Here is a 22,927-nt window from a genome sequence, read left to right on the forward strand (position 1 = left end):
CAACCCAGATAAGTGCGAGGTGGTTCATTTTGGTAGGTCAAATATGATGGCAGAATTTATTATTAATGGTAAGACTCTTGGCAGTGTGGAGGATCGGAGGGATCTTGGGGTCCAAGTCCATAGGATACTCAAAGCTGCTGCGCAGGTTGACTCTGTGGTTAAGAAAGCATACAGTGCATTGGCCTTCATCAATCGCGGGATTGAGTTTAGGAGCTGAGAGGTAATGTTGCAGCTGTATAGGACCCTGGTGAGAGCCCACTTAGAGTACTGTGCTCAGTTCTGATCACCTCACTACAGGAAGGATGTAGAAGCCATAGAAAAGGTGCAGAGGAGATTTACAAGGATGTTGCCTGGATTGGGGTGCATGCCTTATGAGAATAGGTTGAGTGAACTCGGCCTTTTTTCCTTGGAGCGGTGGAGGATGAGAGGTGACCTGATAGAGGTGTGTAAGATGATGAGAGGCATTGATTGTGTGGATAGTCAGAGGCTTTTTCCCAAGGCTGAATGACTAGTACGAGAGGGCAGGCACAGTTTTAACGTGCTTGGAAGTAGATACAGAGGAGATGTCAGGGTTAGGTTTTTTACGTAGCGAGTGGCGAGTGCGTGGAATGGGCTGCCGGCGACGGTGGTGGAGGCGGATATGATGGTGTCTCTTAAGAGACTCCTGGACAGGAACATGGAAGCCAGAAAAATAGAGGGCTATGGGTAACCCTAGGTAATTTCTAAAGTAAGTACATGTTTGGCACAGCATTGTGGTCTGAAAGGCCAGTATTGTGCTGTAGGTTTTCTGTGTTTCTATGTTTCTGTTTGGATCTGACAAGCTAATACTTCATAGATAGTGAGATAAGCAGGATGTGGATTATAACTGCTGACATAAAAAGAAAATAAAGGTGATTTTATTAATTATTTCCTTCAATAAAATAGTCCAAGTAAACTGATGGCACCAAGCTATTAATATTTAATCTTTTTTGCTGAATAACACTGAAATGGATTGAAAGAGTTAAGGGGTCTGACTAATATGGACACATGATAACAGACAGTGGTGTTCCAATGACAGAGTATTCTGACAAGGTTTGCACCACCACTGAAGCAGAAGTCATAGACTGACTTAAACTACCTCTGCTTATGAGAGAAGTTCGGCATGATCATCCACAATGGTCAGACAAATATCCTCAAACAGAAATTCGGTCATGTAAAAATAGGTGAGTAAAGACAAATGAGGTTAATTATGTTATTAATAATATCTATGAGATGACAGTATAAAGCTAACAGACTAGAGGACTAGATTTAAGTATTGTTTGAAACTATATCCATTCCATGTATTGGTGACCACTCATGAATGAACGTGTAAACTGATCTTTTTCTTAAATTAAACATATGAGGAACAGACTCAATGGGAGGAAATATGTGATCGAGAGGTGTGCATAACATCCGAGCTTATCAACCACGACCCCCACCACAAGGTTCGTACCTTGAACTTTATATGATTATGCAAGAAGTTGAACTTCTTAAAAATAAATTTGACACTTGAAGATAGAGATAGGTGGGAAGACAAATAGTCAAAATAAATTTGAGAGTTAGTAGGTTTGCAAAGGATATCGGTAGACAGCTTGTCTCCAGAGATGGAGACAGAGTGATCAAGGAGAGAGGCGTCTGAGATTGGCCAAGTGAATTTAAGCACAGGGTGGAATTTGGAGGTAAAGGTGATGAAGTTGACAAACTCAGCATGGGTGCAGGAAACAGCACTAATACAGTCAGTAATGTAGCAGAGAGAGAGATTTAGGGTGCATTGTCCCTGTAGGCTTGTAACATGGACCATTCCATGTAGCTGGCAAAAATGGCAGGTATAGCTGAGTCCATGGCTACACCTTTGGTTTTGGAGAAAGTGGAAGGAGCCAAAGGAGGAAATGTTGAGGGTGAGAACCACTTCTGCCAGATGGAGGAGATTGTCGTGGAGGGGATTTGGTTAGTTCTGTTCTTCAGAAAGAGATCGAGAGTTTTAAGCATTCCAGATATGGGATAGAAATGCATAGGGACTTGACATCCATAGTGAAAATGAGGTGATCAGAGCCAGAGAAGTTAGAGTGACTGAAGTGATGAAGTATGCAAAGTGTCACAAACATAGGTAGGAAAGGATTGAATCAAGAGGGACAAAATGGAGTCAAGGTACGTGGGACAGGATTAGGCAGAAACAATGGGCCTACTGGGACAGTTAATTTTGGTGGATCTTGGGTAGGAGGTATAAATGAGCTGTACAGTGGATAGGAACTATAAAGTTGGTGGCAGTGGATGTGAGATGGTCAGAGTTGATGAGGTTAGTGACGGTGCCCGGTGCCTGACAATAACAATGCCCTGATGCTCCTTATGAGGTCCTGTTTAGGGGATAAGAAAGAGGAGGTGTCTGAGAGCTGCCATCTGGCCTTAGCAAAGTAGCTATACCTAATTGCTGCACCACAATGCTGCCCTTGAATTCTACAGAGAGTTACCTTAACAATGTTTTTAAAAGCCCTTTTGAAAAACTTTGGTCCTTCAATGCAATGTTCTTCAAACCGCATTGTGTTTTCTTTCCCCTGCATTATGCCTTGCTGTATCATTTTCTATGTACGTCACAATTCTGACCCAATTGCAAGATTTTACATCTGTTAGGTCTTCACCTTCATCTTAAGCTTGTTATAGCCAGGGGTGGGGGGCTAGTGGGGATAAGCTCCCACTACCTAGTAAATGCTCCCAATGGTGTGTCACGAATAGTCTCTGACAACCAAGTCCAGCTCCGAGTCTTCACGTGTGGCTTAGCTAGTAAGCTTGGTTCCACTAACAGGAGAAGGGGCAAAGGTTACTGGTGCCTTAAAACCAGTCATTTTGGGAAGATGGGGCTCATCAACTGTGGTTGGCAGCTCATCTAGAAGAAGGAAATCACTGATTTCTTACGGCTTTACCCACTCATGGGGATGGCTTCGGGTGTAAGCCCCAAGCAAAAGTTCCAGTGCGGGATTCCCTAGGTCCCCTATCGTTGAGTTCAAAGCTGACAGGCAACTCCTGCGATGCCACTGGTGCCAAACTGTGTGGGCCTCTGCCGTTCCTTTGGATTCATCAGCTGCGTGGAGAGGGGATCCTGCGAACACGAGCAACAGGTTGCTGCTCATATCGTACTGCCCTAGTTTGCGTATCACGTAGACAGCTGGGATGCTACATCCATGGTCAACCACGCCCAATGGAGGTCCTCAGCACTTTACCTCAGAGCTATGATATTTAGAGTCATTCTTTAAGAAGGGAACAAAGCTGATTCAAGAATAGACACTCCAAGTTAGGAGAAAGGGGTTACCCAGGGGCTAGCAGAGACTTGGAAGATTACCCACTGCAGGCATACTCTTTGAGCAAAGGGGTGACTCCAGAATGATATTGATGTAGCGATGTAGATGGCTGTTGAGGAGGTAAGCAGTATTACTATGTAAGTGCAATCTGTGGCAAAGTTTGAAACATCAACAAATCCCCATGTTGCTCTTCCTGCCACCTTTATATTTAAAGGTGCTGAGGTACTCCCTTGGATGTGCTGGGACACACCACCGGTGATGTAACCTGGGGTCATTGGGTGTTTGAGTCTCTTAACATCAGACACCCTCGCCCAGGCAGGGTTGATCAGGCCCTGACTTGTGTCCCAGCAGTGTTTTTCCGTGGGTCGCACCTCTTGATCCATCACCACCTGGAGGCTTGCTCAGCAGCCTCTGTGATGGTCCTGATGCCTCTTTGCTTTGCAGCCTCTGTAATGCCAAGGGGAGAGTAGGTTCTGCAAGATGAGCAGCCAGCAAAACCACTACACCCCACCTCTTTAGGCTCACATTGTGCCCTCCGCCGCTGTCTCTGGCACTGGTCTACCACCTTCTGGTATTTGGCTTTCTTACGTTCGAACGCCTCCTCAATCTGATCTTCCCAAGGCACTGTCAAAAAATAGTCAACCTTTTTTCTTTCTGATTATGGTGGTTGAGTGTTTTCCCTAATGTAGCAGTGAGCAGAAAACTAGAGAGTGGCTAAGATCAGAAGCAGCAGCCTGGGAAAGATCCTGTTGCCAGGAAGTTAAGAGCGATTTCAGGGGCAAACCAATCAACACATGTGCAAATCCTATTTATGTTTGCAGGAGATAATGGACCCTAATGAAGACTGTCATGCTAAAGACTTATCTGCATAGATGCTTGCCCTAATAAAAAAGTCCATTTACGACCATGGGCCTTGGTGAACTCTGGGTGGATAATGTCCTGGGTGATGAGCACATGGGTGATAAGTGATCAAGATAGACAAATCACCACTGAAAGTATGATCTCTATGCAGAAAGGTTATTGAGAATGTGAAAAATGTTCACTGTGGGGTGTTATGCAGTTAAACCATTTTCCCAGTTTGAATCAAATTGTTCCAATTTATGATTGATAGATGCTGTTATCTTCTCCATTTTGTAAATGTCCATTGTAATTTCCATCCATGCGTTTAAAGTTGGACTCTCCTGTGATAACCATTTCCTGGTAAGAGTCTTTTTACCAGCCACCTGCAGTATATTCATTTAATATTTATCTCTTTTCAACCATTCTTGAGGTATATCCCACTCCAATAGTCTTTGATAACGGGGTAATCCCAGAAAATATCATAAAAAGATCACTCCCTACTTGTACATAGTTTTCTTCTTGTTTTTCTTTCTTTACTTTCTTTTCTAAAGGTGTATACCTCAGATAAATACTATGCGGAGATTTGTGGCAATCATGAATATATGATATATACATACAGTATCTGAAATACATCTCATGGAAATGTTTGTATGATGCTGAATTTCAATAAAAAAAATAAATTATGAAAAAAAAGAAAATTGTTCACTGTGAATAATTCATAAAATAAACAGTGGTTCTATAGGGTTCTGGGGAACAATCTAGCAAAGAAGGCAGTTTGCCAGTTGCTACATTAAATACCACAACTTCAGATAAAACAGGGTTAGTTAAAGCTAGTTGGTCTATAGTGATGAGACAATGCAGAAATAAGTTAGCAAGTTGTGAGGAGAACACAAAATCCATCAAAGGGATGTAGATGGGTTAAATGACTGAACAAGAACTGCCATTTTGTTTGCAATCAGGGAGGGTGAAAAACAAACGGGCGCTGACTGTGAGGCAGTGCACTTCCATAGGTGTCAACTGAGAGAGTTTTAAACCAAAGCAATAAATCTTGTGCAGCAAAATTCCTGTCATAAGTTAGGGGTTGAATTCTCTGTGGTGCATTAGGAGGTCAAGAAATGGCACGATTCTACTTTACTCTGAATTTAAATAGTTTCAGCAGTATTGGTCTTACTTTGTAATGAGAAGGAATTTCTAGGCTTATATTTCAGCAATCTTTAGACAATATAAATAATCACAAATGAAGATGAGGTAAATCTCATTTGATATTCACATATACTCCTTTTTCTGGGGAACCATCATCAAGGACCACAACCATTCAGGCCATCTTCTCTTCTCACTGCTGCCATCAGGAGGGAGGTACTGGAGCCTCAGGATTCACACCACCATGTACAGTAATAGTTAATACTCCCCCTCGCACCCCCCCCCCCACAACCATCAGGCTCTTGAACCAAAGAGGAATAACTTCAATCAACTTCACATGTCCCATCACTGAACTCTTCCCGCAACCAATGAACTCATTTTCAAGGACTTTTCATTTCGTGTTCTCAATACTTATTGCTTATTTATTCATTATTATTGTTTCTTCTTTTTGCATTTGGACAGTTTTTTGTCTTCTGCATATCGGTTATTTGTCTGTCATATGTGCATTTTTTATGGATTCTATTGTGTTTCTTTGTATTTACTGTGAAGGCCGGAAAGAAATTAATCTCATGGTTATATATGGTGATGTGTATGTACTTTGATAATAAATTTACTTTGAACCAGCAGAAGTAACATATTTAGTTGAATAGAAGGCATTTAATAAGCTATTCTGTGATAGCTTTTGAGAGCATAGGACGGTACTTTAACAACTTTTGATAGATAGAGGAGTGCCTGATTAATAGAAAAAAAGGAGATGGTAAAATAGTTCATTTTTGGATTGACAGTCAGCAACTAGTAAGATGATACTGGGATCAGAGTAGGCGTCTCAACTATTTCTAATTTACTCTACTCCAAGGGAGGCCTCACCTGCATCTTATAAAGCCTTAACATTACATCTTTGCTTTTATATTCTAGCCTTCTCAAAATGAATGTTAACATTGCATTTCCCTTCCTCACCATTGATTCAACCTACAAATTGCCTTTAGGGAATTCTGCACAAGGACTTCCTAGTCCCCTAGCACTTCAGATTTTTGAATTTTCTCTCCATTGAGAAAATACTCTATGCTTTTATTTCTTCTACCAAAGGTTTATTTTTGGATGTGGTGATTAGAATGCAGATCTCCAGACTGGTGATCCAGCTTTATTTTTGATTTCTTCATGCTAATTATAAACTCCCATTTTTTTTTTCCATTTAACAAGTCATGATACCTTTAAGTTAAGAATTTCTTATTAATTTGTTATAGTAAAGATTCAACACTTTAGTCTCGTAAATACGCAGTTTCCTTGCTTTGTACTGCAGTCAGTGAAAAAGAAAACACCATCCTTGAAACTACATTGTGAAGTAACAGAAAATGACAGGAATTTCTTTACTCTGTTAACGATGGTAACCTCAGTATAAATATGATGAGAACATAGAGGAATTTCAATTTCATCAAGTGGTTGCATGTTAATTTATTACATCACAATCCCAGATCACAATATTTATAAATTAGAAAGAAGTGACACTTGTATCTTTAACTGTGATTGTGCTCAATATTTTTTTTTGGCTATTCAACTTTCTTTTAACAGAATCATGGCCAGAAAGACATGTCTCTAGGTTTATCACATTAATCGCATTCTCATTCCCTCTACTAAATCCATGCACAGTACATCCTAAAAAAGGGTCATTTTAATAAAATGAATAACGTATACTCAGGTCACTACAATGATTTGATAAATACAATGATTCAAGACTTTTCTTAACCATTTGATATGTAACATTGACCTTGGAGCACCTTGATCAGAACTTACATGCTGCAGTCACCAAACAAGTAAGCAAGGGTGTAAAAAATAGTGACAGTACATGCAGGTTTAGGTAAGAAAATTACCTTTAACATTGCGTCCGTTGTCTATGATGGCACCATGTCAATTAAGAAAGAAAGAAACAAGAAAAATACGAAATACTAAACTGCAAATTAAAAGAAATACATCTTGTTTTCAAACATTTTGCTATGTAAGAGCACAGTCATGTAAATGTATCAAATTTTCATGGTGAAGTTCTCAGTATTAAGATGGCCCAGCCTTTGGGTCTGCATATGTTATGATACAATTTTTGCTACTTCATTTGGGCACATCACACATGGAAACCTCATTATCAATCAAGATTCTTCACAGCAGGCAGAATGTTTGCTTCTCAAAGGGTGAAATATAATGAGAATGGAGAGGAATTGTGACAAATGATTTAAAGAAGTGAGTAGCTGGTCATCCGTAAAATTTATATATAATTCCCATGGTAGAGTCTGGAAGATTAGAAAATGAATGCAAATGTGAGGGCTAATTTTAGATATCAGCCTTTATCCCAATTTTAAGTACTAGTTACGATAAATACAAATTCCAAGCGGATAAGCAGAGAGAGACTATTCTATTATTCTTATTGAATTTGTTAGATTTATGATTCTATTATGGTTATTGGATTTATTGAATATGTCCGCAAGTAAAGGAATCTCAGGTTTGAATATGGTGACATATATGTATTTTAATGACAATATGGTTGGGAAAATTCCACCTGCATTACTGATATAGTTATTCAATATATATTTGCATTCAAATATGAAAATTATATTTGCCTTTTGTCTTATGTAACTCCCACATCTGGCTACTCCCTGATGGGAGTTACATATAGGTAAAAAATTAAATCTAACCCTTAGAATGAACTTAGATTGTATCAGAAGATGTAGAATCTTTGTGGGTAGAGCTATGAAATTGTAAGGTCAAAAGTCTCTGATGGGAGTTAAATACAGGACCTGGTACAGCGGCCAGGATGTGGGAGACAAATTACAATGGGAGAGAAAAAGCATGTAAAAAGGTCAATATTATGTTAGTGATCGGGAATTTTAATATGCAGGTAAATTGGGAAAATCAGATTGTGCCGGATCCCAGGAAAGGATAGCTATTTAGTTCAGCTTGTGGCTGAGTCCATTAGGGGAATGGTAATTCTGGATTGCGTATTATGTAAAGAACCAGGTTTGATTAGACAGCTTAAGGTAAAGGAACCATTTGGAGGTAGTGATCATAATATGATAGAATACCCCCTACAATTTCAGAGGTTGTAAGGGAGGACAAAGAAATGGTGGAATGGTGGACAAACATCGTAACAATATTGCATCATTCTTCACTGTAGAAGTTGTTAGCAGTATGCCAGAAATTCAAGAGTATCAGGGGCAGAAGTGAGTGTAGTTGCTGTTACTAAGGAGAAGGTGTTTGGGAAGCTGAAAGACACCTGGATCTAACGGACTACACCTCAAGGTTCTGCAAGAGCAATCTGAAGAGACTGTGGAAGTACTAGTAATGAGGTCTGGAAAATTGCATATGTCACCCCACTCTTTAAGAAGTTAGGGAGGCACAAGAAAGGAAATTATAGGCCAGTTAGCCTTGACTTCAGTGGTTGGGAAGATGTTGGAGCCCATTATTAAGGATGTGGCTTTGGGGCACGTGGAAGCACGTGATAAAATAGGCCAGAATCAGCATGGTTTCCTTGCCTGACAAATCTGTTGAGTTTTTTGAGAAAATAACAGGCAGGATAGACAAAGGAGTGTCGGTGGATGTTGCTTACTTGAATTTTCACAAGGCCTTTGACAAGGTGCTGCACATGAGGCTGCTTCACCAGCCAAGAGCCCATGGTATTACAGCAAAGATGGTAGCATGGATAGAAGATTTGATGACTGGCAGCAGGCAAAGAGTGGGAATAAAGAGGGCTATTTCTGGTTGGCTGATGGCGACTGGTGCGATTCCATAGGGGTCAGTGTTGGGACCACTTCTTTTCACCTAAAGAATGGTTTGGATAACGGAATTAATGGCTTTGCGGCCAAGTTTGCGGGTAACACAAAGATAGGTGGAGGGGCAGGTAGTATTGAAGAAGCAGGAGTTTCTTGAATGACTTAGACAAATTGGGAGAATTGTCAAAGAAGTGGCAGATTGAGTATATTGTGGGGTAGTGGTATGGTCATGCGCTTTGGTAGAGAGAATGAAGATGTTGGCTATTTTCTAATCAGGGAGGAAACTCAGAGATGCAAAGAGACTTATGAGTCCTTGAGCAGGATTCCCTAAAGGTTAACTTGGAGGTTGAGTCGGAAGTTAAATGCGATGTTAGCGTTCATTTCAAGGGGATTAGAATATAAGAGCAAGGATGTCATGCTGAGGTTTATAAGGCACTAGTCAGAATGCACCTGGAGTACTGTGAACAGTTTTTAGCCCCTTATCTAAGAAAAAATGTGCTGGAGAGGGTCCAGAGGAGGTTCATGAGAATGATTCTGTGAATGAAAGATTAATATATGGGTGCTTGATGGCTCTGAACCTGTAGTCACTGGAGTTTTGAAGATTGAAGGGGGACCTCATTGAAACCTGGCAGATATTGAAAGGTGTGGATAGAGTGGATATGTGGAGGATCTTTCCAGTAGTGGGGGAGTCCAGAACCAGAAGGCACAGCCTTAGAATAGAGGCTCACCCATTTAGAACAGAAATGAGAAAGAACTTCTTTAGACAGAGGGTAGTGAATCTGTGGAATTCATTGCCACAGAAGGCTGTGAGGCCAAATCACTAAGTATATTTAAAGTGGAGGTTGATAGGTTCTTGATTAGCTGGAGTGTCAAAGTTTATGGGGAGGTGGAAGGAGAATTGGATTGAGAAGGATAATAACGGAGGAGCATACTCCATGGGCCAAATTCTGTAATTCTACTCCTATGTCTTATGTGTATTACGGGAAGTCATGCATCTCTCCCGAAATGAGCTTGCAAATTTCTGCTGATTTCTTTTGAAAGTAACATAAAATAAATCCTATCCTACCCAATAACAAGAATAATACATTGTATTTGTACAGCACCTTCACTTTAGAATAAAAAATCCCGAGGAAGTTTACCAAGAGAAACGTAACTGAAATAGATGGGGATAGTTACGTGACAAAATGTTTACTGTAACTTCCGGAAGTCTCCTGTATACACCTTCTCTAGAATGTTTATTCTTCATCATTATTCCTTTTATTATTTAATTTCTCCAACCTTCAAACGAACAGTGGATCTTGTCTTTTGTTCTCTCTGTCCCAACTTCCTATCACCGGTCTATCTAGTCATACAGGATCTCCAGTCATTTCTCTAACTCTCATAAGATCTGACGAAAAGTCTTTGACTTGAAACATCAATAATAATGATAACTTTATTTATATAGCATATTTCATACATTAAGAAGCAGGCTCAATGAGTTTTACATAGATTGTAAAGATAAATTAATATAATAATAAGAAAATGAGAGAAAATTAAAAATCATAAGTAAAAACAAACATTATATAGAATAAAATGTAATCAAATATACCAAATTATATAAACATAATGAACATCAACAAGTAATAAGCAATCCTATAAGTATGCCAAATTTTATAAAATAGGTTTTTAGAAGTATTTTGAAATGTTCTACAGTACTAGCCTGGCATATCTCAGTCAGTAGAATATTCCAGAGTTTTGGTTCATAAGAACAAAAGTCTGCATCACCAGTTTTTATACGTTTAGCTCCAGGAATACTAAGCAAACCAGTATTTGTAGATCTAAACTGATGATTAGGGATGTAAGGGGAATAGACACTTTAATATATATGTAAGAGCTAGATATTCGCAATTTGCCTACCGACACAATCAATTGACAGATGAGGCAATAGCCACAGCCCTTCACACCGTCCTTACACATCTGGAGGAGAGGGATGCTTTGGTGAGGATGCTCTCATTCAGTTCAGCATTCAACACCATAATTTATTCCAGGCTTGACAAGGAGCTCAGAGACCTCGGCCTTCACCCTGCCTTGTGCAGCTGGATCCTGGATTTCCTGCCAGATCGCCAGCAGGTGGTAAGAGTGGGTTCCCTCACCTCTGCCCCTCTGACCCTCAACACAGGAGCTCTTCAGGGTTGTGTACTAAGCCCCCTACTTTACTCTCTGTATAGCCATGACTATGTCACCACCCACAGCTCCAAACTGCTAATTAAATTTGATGACGACACTACACTGATTGGTCTAATCTCAGATAATAATGAGACAGCCTACAGAGAGGAAGTCATCACCCTAACACAGTGGTGTCAAGAAAACAACCTCTCCCTCAACGTTGTTAAAACAAAGGAGCTGGTTGTGGACTACAGGAGGAATGGAGACAGGCTAACCCCTATAGACATCAATGGATCTGGGGTTGAGAGGATGAACAGCTTTAAGTTCCTTGGCATAAGCATCACCAAGGATCTCACGTGGTCTGTACACACTGGCTGTGTGGTGAAAAAGGCACAACAGCGCCTCTTTCACCTCAGACAGCTGAAGAAGTTAGGTATGGCCCCCCAAATTTGAAGACTTTCTAATGGGGCACGATAGAGAGCATCCTGACTGGTTGCATCATTGCCTGGTATGGGAACTGTACTTCCCTCAATCACAGGACTCTGCAGAGAGTGGTGCGGACAGCCCAGCACACCTGTAGATGTGAACTTCCCACTATTCAGGACGTTTACAAAGACAGGTGTGTAAAAAAGGCCTGAAGGATCATTGTAGACCCAAGTCACCCCAGCCACAAACTATTCCAGCTGCTACCATCTGGGAAATGGTACTGCAGCATAATTGTCAGGACCAACAGGCTCTGGGACAGCTTCTTCCACCAGGCCATCAGACTGCTTAATTCATGCTGACGTGACTGTATTTCTATGTTATATTGACTATCCTGTTATTTATTATAAATTACTATAATTGCACATTGCACATTTGAACAGAGATGTAATGTATAGATTTTTACTCCTCATGTATATGAAGGATGTAAGTAATAAAGTCAAATCAATTCAATTCAATATTCAGAGTCTTATATACAATTAAGACTATTTTAAAATTGATCCAATGGACACAGGCAGCCTGTGTATCATGCCAGAACTGGTGAAATGTGTTCAGATTTTCTTGCTTTTTTTTTGATTAAGCTTTTGCTGCTGCATTTTGAGCAAACTGCAGATCACTTATATCTTTCTTAGGCAGACCTGAAAAGAGTGCATCAGGGGCAGGCTAATCGGCTAAAAACAAAACGTTAGCCCTGTTCCTCTCTCCAAAGATGCTGTCGGATTTGATGAGTATTTCAGCTTTCTTTATTTTTCAGGGAATTTTACTTTTCTCAGGATGCAAGAAATTTGATTTAAAATTAATGTCAAGGGCACCTTTGAAAAGGGATGCGAAACGTATGCAGGTAAAAGTTTCAGCAAAAAAAAGTTGTTAATGGTACAGCTGAGGAGCAGAAGGTTCTTTACTTCCAAAGGTAGTGAACAGGAGTATGAAAAGGAATGGAGTACCATTCAGGGGCTGTGGGAATGGGGCAGATATGAAGCTAGACAAAAATGGTAAGATGATAAAAGCCGCAAAGGGATTTGAAAATAAATACAATATTGTGAACTAAGTTTTCTACCAGCTCCCACTAAATCCCTCTCACTGGTGACAGGGAACCTACGGAACTTAGAGGGAGCACTGGCTGATGATAAGAAACTGAATGTTGGATAATTTAGTCTTTGTGGAGCCAAAGGGAAAGACCACCAGCATCAACAACCACAACAATTAATATCACATTTTGAACAGAGTGATACATCACAAAGATTCTCACAACAGCTTTGCTGATGAAAATCAGGTAATTTTATAAAGAGCAGATCAGCAATAAGATGATCCAGCAAAGGAACAATTAAAGATAGAGATGGGTGTCAGGGTGGAGATATGTCTCTACCAAAGGAGGTGTAAGGTGCTCCTTCCCTCCGCTAGCCTGCAGGTCACTCTTGGGCAAGGTGTAGCACCTGCTTAGCCCCACTCCTTACCACCCCGAAGCTGGATCATGTGAACCCGTGGAAGCAAGTGGTGGATGGTCATATGAGCAGCTGGTGCATATCACAACTCCTGGTTATGCCGGGCAGACAATCTCTGAAGAGTATTGATAATGGCTGGAGACATTGCCCAGAAGAAGGCAATGGCAAACCGCTTCTGCAGAAAAATTTCCCAAGAACAATCATGGTCATGGAAAGACCATGATCACCCATGACATACAACTGGCACATAATGAATGAATAAAAAATAGTGAGGTGATAGGAGCAAATTCCAAGACTTGGAGCCTTAGCTATTGAATGTAGATATTCACATAAGTATGAATTATATAAATATACATCCATCACCTGCAGAGGTTTGACTAGGGATGTCTTTACCTATATAGGGAAAGAATGAGAATGTACAACCTTAGCACAGTAACATTTTCAGATTTCCTTGCTTTAATGATGGTCTCAATTTTCCACTTTGCTGGCTACAGACCAGTCTTAGGTATTTGCAGAGCTAAATAAATTACCTTTTTCTGGATGAAGGCACATGGGCTTTGTTTGAGGTGGAAGTTATGCTGATGTAAAGTTCTAAACATTCTCTGGAGTATATTAAGATTTTTCCTTTTCGTGATTGTTGCAAAATTAGAACACACTGCCAACTGGACGAACGATGCTGGACCTTTACAACATCTTGTCTATAGTCACCTGGGTTATTTTTGTTGCCAATTTTACTCCATGTAGAAGTTTGATTGACATGTTCAACCACTAGTGGCTATTAATTGTCAAGAAATGCTGGCTCTGCCTTGGCCATGACAGCTTTGCAAAATGTGCCTTTGCCAACTTGATATGCAGATTTTGAGATGTAAACAGATGGTGTAGCTTTGTCATTCATTGCTCTGAAAAGGGTCACTTTGTGATTTCTGCGGAGCTAAATAGTTCATCTCTGCCTTAAGGACCACTATGATGGGGTCCTTCCATTCATTTTGTGCCAGTTTACCACGTCACTAAAGCTCATTTTGTTCTGTCTCTGAACTGGAGTTTACTGTACCAGACAAGGTCATGGTTTATGACAGATCTGATTGGCATTGAGTTTTATATACATGTGACTTTTAAGCTCCTTAGTTTCAATATGTGAATCCTTGAATATATTTTGCTATTGTTGCAGTTTTCTCAAGCTGATTGCAGTGTGTTTATACTGAATACATTTTCTAATCCATCTGTTATTCTTTCAAACAAATCCTTTCAAGCATAGTCGGTCTGTTAAATTAATCTGCTACTATAATCAGTAGCTTTTCTTTTGCCTATTTTAAGAACAACATGAATCTATTTTTCCCTATATTTGCAGCACCTTACTAGCGACACCTGACTAAACTCAGCTTATGAATGGCCAGTCCCATGGTGCACTCTCTGGCTGTGTCACATCTGTACTAGCCACTGCAACTTTAAAAGAAAATTGAAACCAGTGTTGCTATCTTTTTTTCTTAATCACTGCTATTGTCAATCATTGTATATGCTGAAACTGGAGAGGGTTCAAAGGAGGCTCACAAAAGTGATTCTGAAATTGATAGGCTTATCATATAAGGAGCGTTTGATGGCTCTGGGTTTCTACTCACTGGAATTCAGAAGACTGAGCAGTGACCTCATTGAAACCTATTGAATTTTGAAAGGCCTCAATAGAGTGGATGTAGAGAGGATGTGTCCTATAGTGGGGGAGAATACAACCAGAGGATGCAGCCCCAGAACAGAGGGACATCTTTTTACAACAAAGATGAGGAGAAATTTCTTTAGCCAGAGAGCTGTGAATCTGTGGAAATTGTTGCCACAGGCAGTTATGGAGGCCAAATCATTGGGTATATTTAAAGCAGAGGTTGATAGATTCTTTATTAGTCAGGGCATGAAGGAATATAGAGAGAAGGAAGGTGATTGCAGCCGAGAGAGAAAATGGATCAGCCGTGATGAAATGGCAGAGCAGATTCAACAGGCCAAATGGCCCAAGTCCGCACCTATATCTTATGCTCTTATGGTATCAAACTGTGCTCTTCACATTACTCATCTAGAGTAAAGTTGTGTAAACCTCCTTTCAGTGATTTTCTGCTGTAACTGTTACCCATTCATTGCGATTCTGCTTTTCGTTTCACTGTTTTCTGTCCAGCCTTATATACAGACGTCATGAGCCCCAGCATGTGACATTTAAAGTATTTCACAACAGTAATCTGACCTGATTGAGCTGTGTGGTTGTCACCTCAAAGTTAGCACAGGGGATTCGCTTGTTTTCACTTGATTTTCTGCAAATGTGCTCTCACCAATTAATGTTGTACTTACATTAACATTGGTCACTAACATGGGCTGCGTTGGTCACAACACGACAGGATCTTTAGAAATGTGACCATCCTGCATGCCAATTCAAAGGTTACCTCTTGCATGGTTAGTAACTTGGACCAGATAGGCTTATCATTAGTTCTCAAACAAACCCTACTGGAACATGATCCTAAATAAGACCGTAAGGCATAGGAGCAGAATTAAGCCATTCGGCCCATCAAGTCTGTTCCGCTATTGGCTGTTCCATTTCCCCCTCAACCCGATTCTCCTGCCTTCTCCCCATAACCTTTCACAATCTGACTAATCTAGAACCTATCAACCTCTGCCTTAAATACACCCAATGACTTGCTCTCTGGTCCCAGACTCCTCCACCATAGGAAACATCCTCTCTACATCTAGGCCATTCATCATTCAATAGGTTTCAATGAGATCCTATTGAAACCTATCCAATAAGGAGGGAGGAGAAGATGGCAGCGTGAAGCAGCACGCGCACCCGTTCCGAATGAATATCGATATGTGTAACTAGGGGTGCCGTGCACAATCCCGATTTGATGGGGGCAGCCGGGAGAAGCACAGAGGAACATCTGGAGTAACTTCTGAAATGCCTGCTTCGTTGCCGCTGCTACTGTGCGATCGAGAATCTCCGGAGACGAAGGCCCCAAATCCTCGGCTTTACCATGTACCCTGAAACCACATCTTAATATCGAATCCAATATCTTTCCAATCATTGAGGTCAGGCTATTTAGCCTATAGTTTCCTTTTTTTCTGCCTCTCTCGTTTGTTGAAAAGTGAAGTGACATTTACAATTTTCCAGTCTTCCAGAACTATTCTAAAATCTAGCAATTTTTGAGCCACCTCTTTCTGAACCCTGGGGTGTAGATCATCTGGTCCAGGGCACTTTAGATCTTTCAGTTTCGCAAGCACATTCTTCCGAGTAATAATAACTGCAATTGAGCACCCACAAATAAAGCACCAACAAGATTTTCACGTAGTTGCGTTTATTAATCATCTCCCTGACTTCTAAATCCACATCCTGACCTTTTAATTTTCCATGATTTCAGGTGTTTCTGGAAAGTTTGTCAGCGCATCCTAGGTGTTGCTCCAATTTCTGCTTATGAAATTGCCTTCATGCATTTGTGTATAGTCTCATTAACTGATTCAACAGACTTGGTTTAGGGCTCCCAATCTAGCAGGCAGCAGCAATCTTTCCCTTTCTGCATGCTTCAGAGAAAGCATGTCTACAGTATTCATCTGAAGTAGTATCATCAATCTTGTCTCTGCAAAATGCTTCAAATCCGCAGACAGGTTTCATCAACCAATATCACTGTCTCTGCTTGCTGAACATGCTCATGATCAAGTCCCTAATTATATTCAATCAGTAAGCCACATGGCTGGGAACAGACTCATAAAAGAGCACTCTGTGTTCTGCCACAGCAAGGAATAGCCAGGGGGGCGAAGCAAGTGATTCAAAGATGTTGTTAAAGTCCCTTTGAAAATGTGCAAGACCACTATCGGCTCATTGGCGTCTCTGCTCTAAAATGCAGGAGCTCCGGATAACCTTGGCTAACTTCACTGAAGCCACGTTAAATTGGCAGAAGGAATGTGTGACTTCCCATATTGCACACTTGCTCATCCCACCAAGGCACGCCCTGCTGATCCTACATTGGTCCCATCATTTCAGAAACTGAAGAGCTAGTGTAGAAGCAAGTCATCACTGACATTAACCAGCTTTTAAAGAAGTCTGGCTGGCAAATGAATGTTGATCTTGGCAGGCAATTGAAGTACCCTGACTTCATTGTATCATCATCCCTGAGGCCTGACGTGGTCATTCTGTCAGAAACCTCAAAGCAGGTGGTTGTGGTAGAGCTGACAGTGCCCTGGGATTGAGGAGGTGCTTGACCATAAAGAAAGCCAAGTACTGGTATCTGGTCAAGCAGTGTCAGAGACGGGGGAGAGGGCACGATATGAGTCTATAGAGGTTGGGGTGTAGAGGTTTGTCTGACTGCTCAGTCTGCAGAACATTTGGCATTACTGAGGCTGCAAAGAGCCAGCAGTCCCATCACAGAGGCAGCTGAGCAAGCCTTTAGATGGCTACAGGTCTAGAGATGTGACCCGTGGACCAGTGCTGCTGGGATACATGGCAGGGCCTGATCAACGCTGGCTGGGTTGCCTAGGTGAGATTGCCTGACGTCGAAAGACCCGAAACACCCAATTACCCCAAGTTACATCGCTGATAATGTGTCCCAGCGCATCCTAGGATATATCTCAGCATCAGATTATTGTATTCTTTGACTTGTTCTTCAGTTCAATAATGTAATTACCCTGGGAAAATATCCCCATCCTCTCAAGGTACTGTATGTTTTCAGAGTCTCTGATGTATACGATATACCAGATAAGGGACTGACTGGCCATATTGTACTGTTTACCACTTCATATCAGAATGATCTCTCACATTAGTCACTTTCGTATCTACAACCTTATATCCTTGTGATCAGCTCTGTACACCAACTCAGTACAACTGATCGGGAGTTTGCTGAATTCACGTTAAAGGACAGAGAATGATTTTGTCTCTTAGAATGGATGTGATTCTTTGTCACTCCAATCTCCAATTGGATTTATTCTCCATGGATTCATAAAATTCGGATTCCATATCCAGTGTGGATAGGCAAATATGTGTAAGACAAAGGAGCACAAAGGGCCAATCAAACTATGCTCTGTCCGCCAGAGAAAGCAGGATCTCCCAGTGGCCACACATTTTAATTCCATGTCCCATTCCCATTCTGACATGTCTATCCACGGTCTCCTCTACTGTCAAGATGAAGCCACACTCAGGTTGGAGGAACAACACCTTATATTCCGTCTGGGTAGCCTCCAACCTGATGGCATGAACATTGATTTCTCTAACTTCCGTTAGTACCCCTCCTCCCCTTTTTACCCCATCCCTTATTTATGTATGTATGTATGTATGTATGTATTTATTTATTTATTTATTTATTGTTTTTAATTTTTTTCCCCTTTCTTTCTCTCTCTTTTTTCTCCCTCTGTCCCTCTCACTATATCTTCCTCTGGGCTCTCCTCCCCTTTTCTTTCTCCCTAGGCCTCCTGTCCCATGATCCTCTCCCTTCTCCAGCCTGGTACCTCTTGCTAATCAACTTTCCAGCTCTTGGCTCCATCCCTCCCCCTCCTGTCTTCTCCTATCATTTTGGATCTCCCCCTCCTTCTCCCACTTTCAAATCTCTTACTATCTCTTCTTTCAGTTAGTCCTGACAAAGGATCTCGGCCCGAAACGTCGATTGTACCTTTTCCTATAGATGCTGCCTGGCCTGCTGCGTTCCACTGGCATTTTGTTTATAAAGCATGTTTGTCAACAATACTAAAGATCTTTGCGAGTCTGTGTTATTCATTTCTAAATTTCATAGGTTCATTTTATTGTCAAAGGATTCGTGTCCGATACAACTCTGATATTCGTCTTCCACCATTCCTATAAAATTCTCTCCCAAATTTCTCCGCAACTTCTGCCACCTTCAACAGGACCCCACCACTAAGCACATCTTTCCCTCTCCACCCCTCTCCGCTTTCCACAGGGATCGGTCCCTCCACGACTCCCTTATCTGCACGACCATCCCCACGGATCTCCCACCCGGCAGTTATCCCTATAAGCGCAAGTGCTACACCTGTTCCTACACCTCCTCTCTTGCCACCATACAGGGCCCCAAACAGTCCTTCCAGGTGAGGCAACACTTCACTTGTGAGTCTGTTCGGGTCATCTATTGCATCTGGTGCTCCCGGTGTGGCCTCCTCTACATCGGTGAAACCCCACGCAGATTGGGGGACCGCTTCATCGAGCACCTCCACTCTGTCCACCACAACAGACAGGATCTCCCGGTAGCCACCCACTTCAACTCTGCTTCCCATTCCCATTCAGATATGTCCATACATGGCCTCCTCTACTGCCATAATGAGGCTGAACTCAAGTTGGAGGAGCAACACCTCCTATCCGTCTAGGTAGTCTCCAGCCCCTTGGTATGAACATAGAATTCTCCAACTTCCGGTAATTCCCCCCCTCTCCCTTCCTCTATCCCTATGTCACTCTGCCCCTTCCCCTAGTTGCCTATCACCTCCCTCATGGTTCCACCTCCTTCTACTACTACCCATTGTTTTCCTGCGTATGAAGTCGATGCTTCCCCTCCCCCACCCCTTTGTTTTTCAAATTACTGGTCTTTCAACTGAACCTACAAGCATTCTTCAAATCCTTCCACCTCTTTCATTCTTCAGTCCTGATGAAGGGTTCTGGCCCGAAACATCGACTCATCATTTCCACTGATGTTGCCCGACCTGCTGAGTTCATCCAGCATACTGTAAGTGTTGCCAAAATTCTCTCCCTCTCTCCTATTCTTCCCTCAGGAAAACCAGGACATACTTGAGGACAACTATTTGGAAGGAAGTTGCCTCATCTTCATCTTTGAGAAAGCAGTGACAAATCTAGAACTGTGTACTGTGCTCCCCCAGCACTACAAAGGCAACGAACGCAGTCCACTTTCCAATAAAACTCAGGTGTATGGTTTTTGCTGAACAGTTTGTTGCCCAATTTAAGCCCAGTTAAGGGCTTAAACAATATTTTATCTCATCAAATCTAGTATTGACAACAATGTAGACGAAGTTTTTGACAGGAGAAGAAAGAAATAACTTTAGCTGTGAATAATATGTAGATAAAGTAAAGGGGAAATAAATGGGCTTTCAATAATATCATAATCTATACACCATCATTCATTACTCCTTAATGGGTTATATTCAATGATTATATAGGAGTATTTGTAGTGATAATAATTAATAATTTGAACCCATAGTAACACCTTTCAAAAAGTGATTGCTGAAAATGAGCTGCCGTATAAAAAGGTGTTGGGTAGAATGACTGATACTTTATTGAATTGGCTCCCCATTGTCATTCACAAATGGGTACTTAGAATGACTCAGTTCACATGTGACTCACAAAGGCTTCTGTACTGACTCACTTTGTTACAGAGATCATTTAGAGGGCTTAACTCTTGGTTTCTTGCTTTGTGCTAAGGATCATCAATTATCAATAATGATTCATCTCATGCTTGGGGTCTGTCTAATCTTATTCAGTAGAAGAGGATGAGGTTACAGAGTACCTGGAGGCATATGACAAGATAGGCAGAACTCAGCATGGATTCCTTAAAGGAAAATCCTGCCTGACAAGCCTATTACAATTTTTTGAGGAAATTACCAGTAGGCTAGACAAGGGAGATGCAGTGGATGTTGTATATTTGGATTTTCAGAAGGCCTTTGACAAGGTGCCACACGTGAGGCTACTTAAGAGCCCATGGAATTACAGGAAAGTTACATACGTGGATAGAGCGTTGGCTGATTGGCAGGAAACAGAGAGTGGGAATAAAGGGATCCTATTCTGGTTGGCTGCCCGTTACCAGTGGTGTTCCACAGGGATCAGTGTTGGGGCCGCTTCTTTTTACATTGTACATCAACAATTTGGATTATGGAATAGATGGCTTTGTGGCTAAGTTTGCTGACGATACGAAGATAGGTGGAGGGGCCGGTAGTGCTGAGGAAACGGAGAGTCTGCAGAGAGACTTGGATAGATTGGAAGAATGGGCAGAGAAGTGGCAAATGAAGTACAATGTTGGAAGGTGTATGGTTATGCACTTTGGCAGAAAAAATAAACGGGCAAACTATTATTTAAATGGGGAAAGAATTCAAAGTCCTGAGATGCAACAGGACTTGGGAGTCCTCGTACAGGATTCCCTTAAAGTTAACCTCCAGGTTGAGTCGGTAGTGAAGAAGGCGAATGCAATGTTGGCATTCATTTCTAGAGAAATAGAATATAGGAGCAGGGATGTGATGTTGAGGCTCTATAAGGCGCTGGTGAAACCTCACTTGGAGTACTGTGGGCTGTTTTGGTCTCCTTATTTAAGAAAGGATGTGCTGACGTTGGAGAGGGTACAGAGAAGATTCACTAGAATGATTCCGGGAATGAGAGGGTTAACATATGAGGAACGTTTGTCCGCTCTTGGACTGTATTCCTTGGAGTTTAGAAGAATGAGGGGAGACCTCATAGAAACATTTCGAATGTTGAAAGGCATGGACAGAGTGGATGTGGCAAAGTTGTTTCCCATGATGGGGGAGTCTAGTACGAGAGAGCATGACTTCAGGATTGAAGGGTGCCCTTTCAGACCAGAAATGAGAAGAAATTTTTTTAGTCAGAGGGTGGTGAATCTTTGGAATTTGTTGCCACGGGCAGCAGTGGAGGCCAAGTCATTGGGTGTATTTAAGGCAGAGATTGATAGGTATCTGAGTAGCCAGGGTATCAAAGGTTATGGTGAGAAGGCGAAGGAGTGGGACTAAATGGGAGAATGGATCAGCTCATGATAAAATGGTAGAGCAGGCTCGATGGGCCAAATGGCCTACTTCTGCTCCTTTGTCTTATGGTTTTATGGTCTAAGAGGTTGCAGTGACTCATGACACAATCTTCACAAACTATTTAAGTTTCAAGACACCTGCTTTTCTTTAAATTACATTTTACGTTTTTAATTTTAAAACATATTTTGAAGTCTTCACCCACATTTTCAAATCTCCCTCACCTCTCATGACCTCCGTTCCTAAGACATAGGAGCAGAACCAGGCCATTCAGCCCATCAAAGCCACCCTGCCATTCCACATGGCTGATTTATTTTCCCTCTCATGCCCAATCTTCTGCCTTCTCCCTATATCCTTTGATACCTTTACTAATCAAGAAACTATCAACCTCCACTTTTAAAATACCCAATGGCTTGGGTCCACAGACATCTGTGGCAATGAGTTTTACAGTTTCACCACCCTCTGGCTAAAGAAATGCTTTCGTACTCCTCTGAGATACCTCTCTTCCTCTTACACTGGCTGTAAACTTCATCTTTCTTCTGCTCACAGTCGTGCCAAGTACCTATGCTCTATAGGTCCCTTCCTAGCCTGCTCCAGCTCTTAGTACCTCTTGCCTTCTTCAAGACTTCTCTTAAAAAAAACACATCTTTTTCACTAAGCATATGGTCATCTACGCTGACCGGGAACCGGTGATAAGATATTTTGTACAAATGCTCTGTGAACTGCCTTGGGACCTTCTGGTGCTCTAGAAATACAAGTTGTTGTTTTCATATATTGTTTACCTTTGGTCCTTAGGTAGGACAGAGAATTAGACAACAGGGATTGTGGAGTGATCGATTAACAGATTGGATCTATGACCATTTTCATCTATATAATTGAATCATTTGTAAATCAAATTGCATGGCACAATGGCATAACAGTTAATTCTGTTGTCTAACAACTCCAGCAACCCAGGTTCAGTCCTAACACTGGTTACTGTCTATGCAGAGTTTGCAGGTATTTCCTGCGACCATGTGGTTTCCTCCATCTGGACAGGTTGATATCTAGTGAAAATTTCACATAGTGACCGGAAAATGTGGAGGGGGTATAGGTAGTT

General features: G+C 41.5%; 1 protein-coding gene across 1 annotated transcript in view; it reads right to left on the reverse strand.

Annotated features, from left to right (window-relative positions):
* Positions 1-22,927, reverse strand: part of LOC140198771 (voltage-gated inwardly rectifying potassium channel KCNH7-like) — a 581,620-nt gene that overhangs the window by 185,389 nt on the left and 373,304 nt on the right. The window contains exon 5 of the mRNA XM_072259781.1: positions 7,160-7,180. Coding sequence (XP_072115882.1) covers positions 7,160-7,180 — 21 coding nt within the window. The remainder of the gene's footprint in view (positions 1-7,159; positions 7,181-22,927) is intronic.

This window comes from Mobula birostris, chromosome 6 (assembly GCF_030028105.1).
Source record: "Mobula birostris isolate sMobBir1 chromosome 6, sMobBir1.hap1, whole genome shotgun sequence".
NCBI lineage: Eukaryota > Metazoa > Chordata > Chondrichthyes > Myliobatiformes > Myliobatidae > Mobula > Mobula birostris.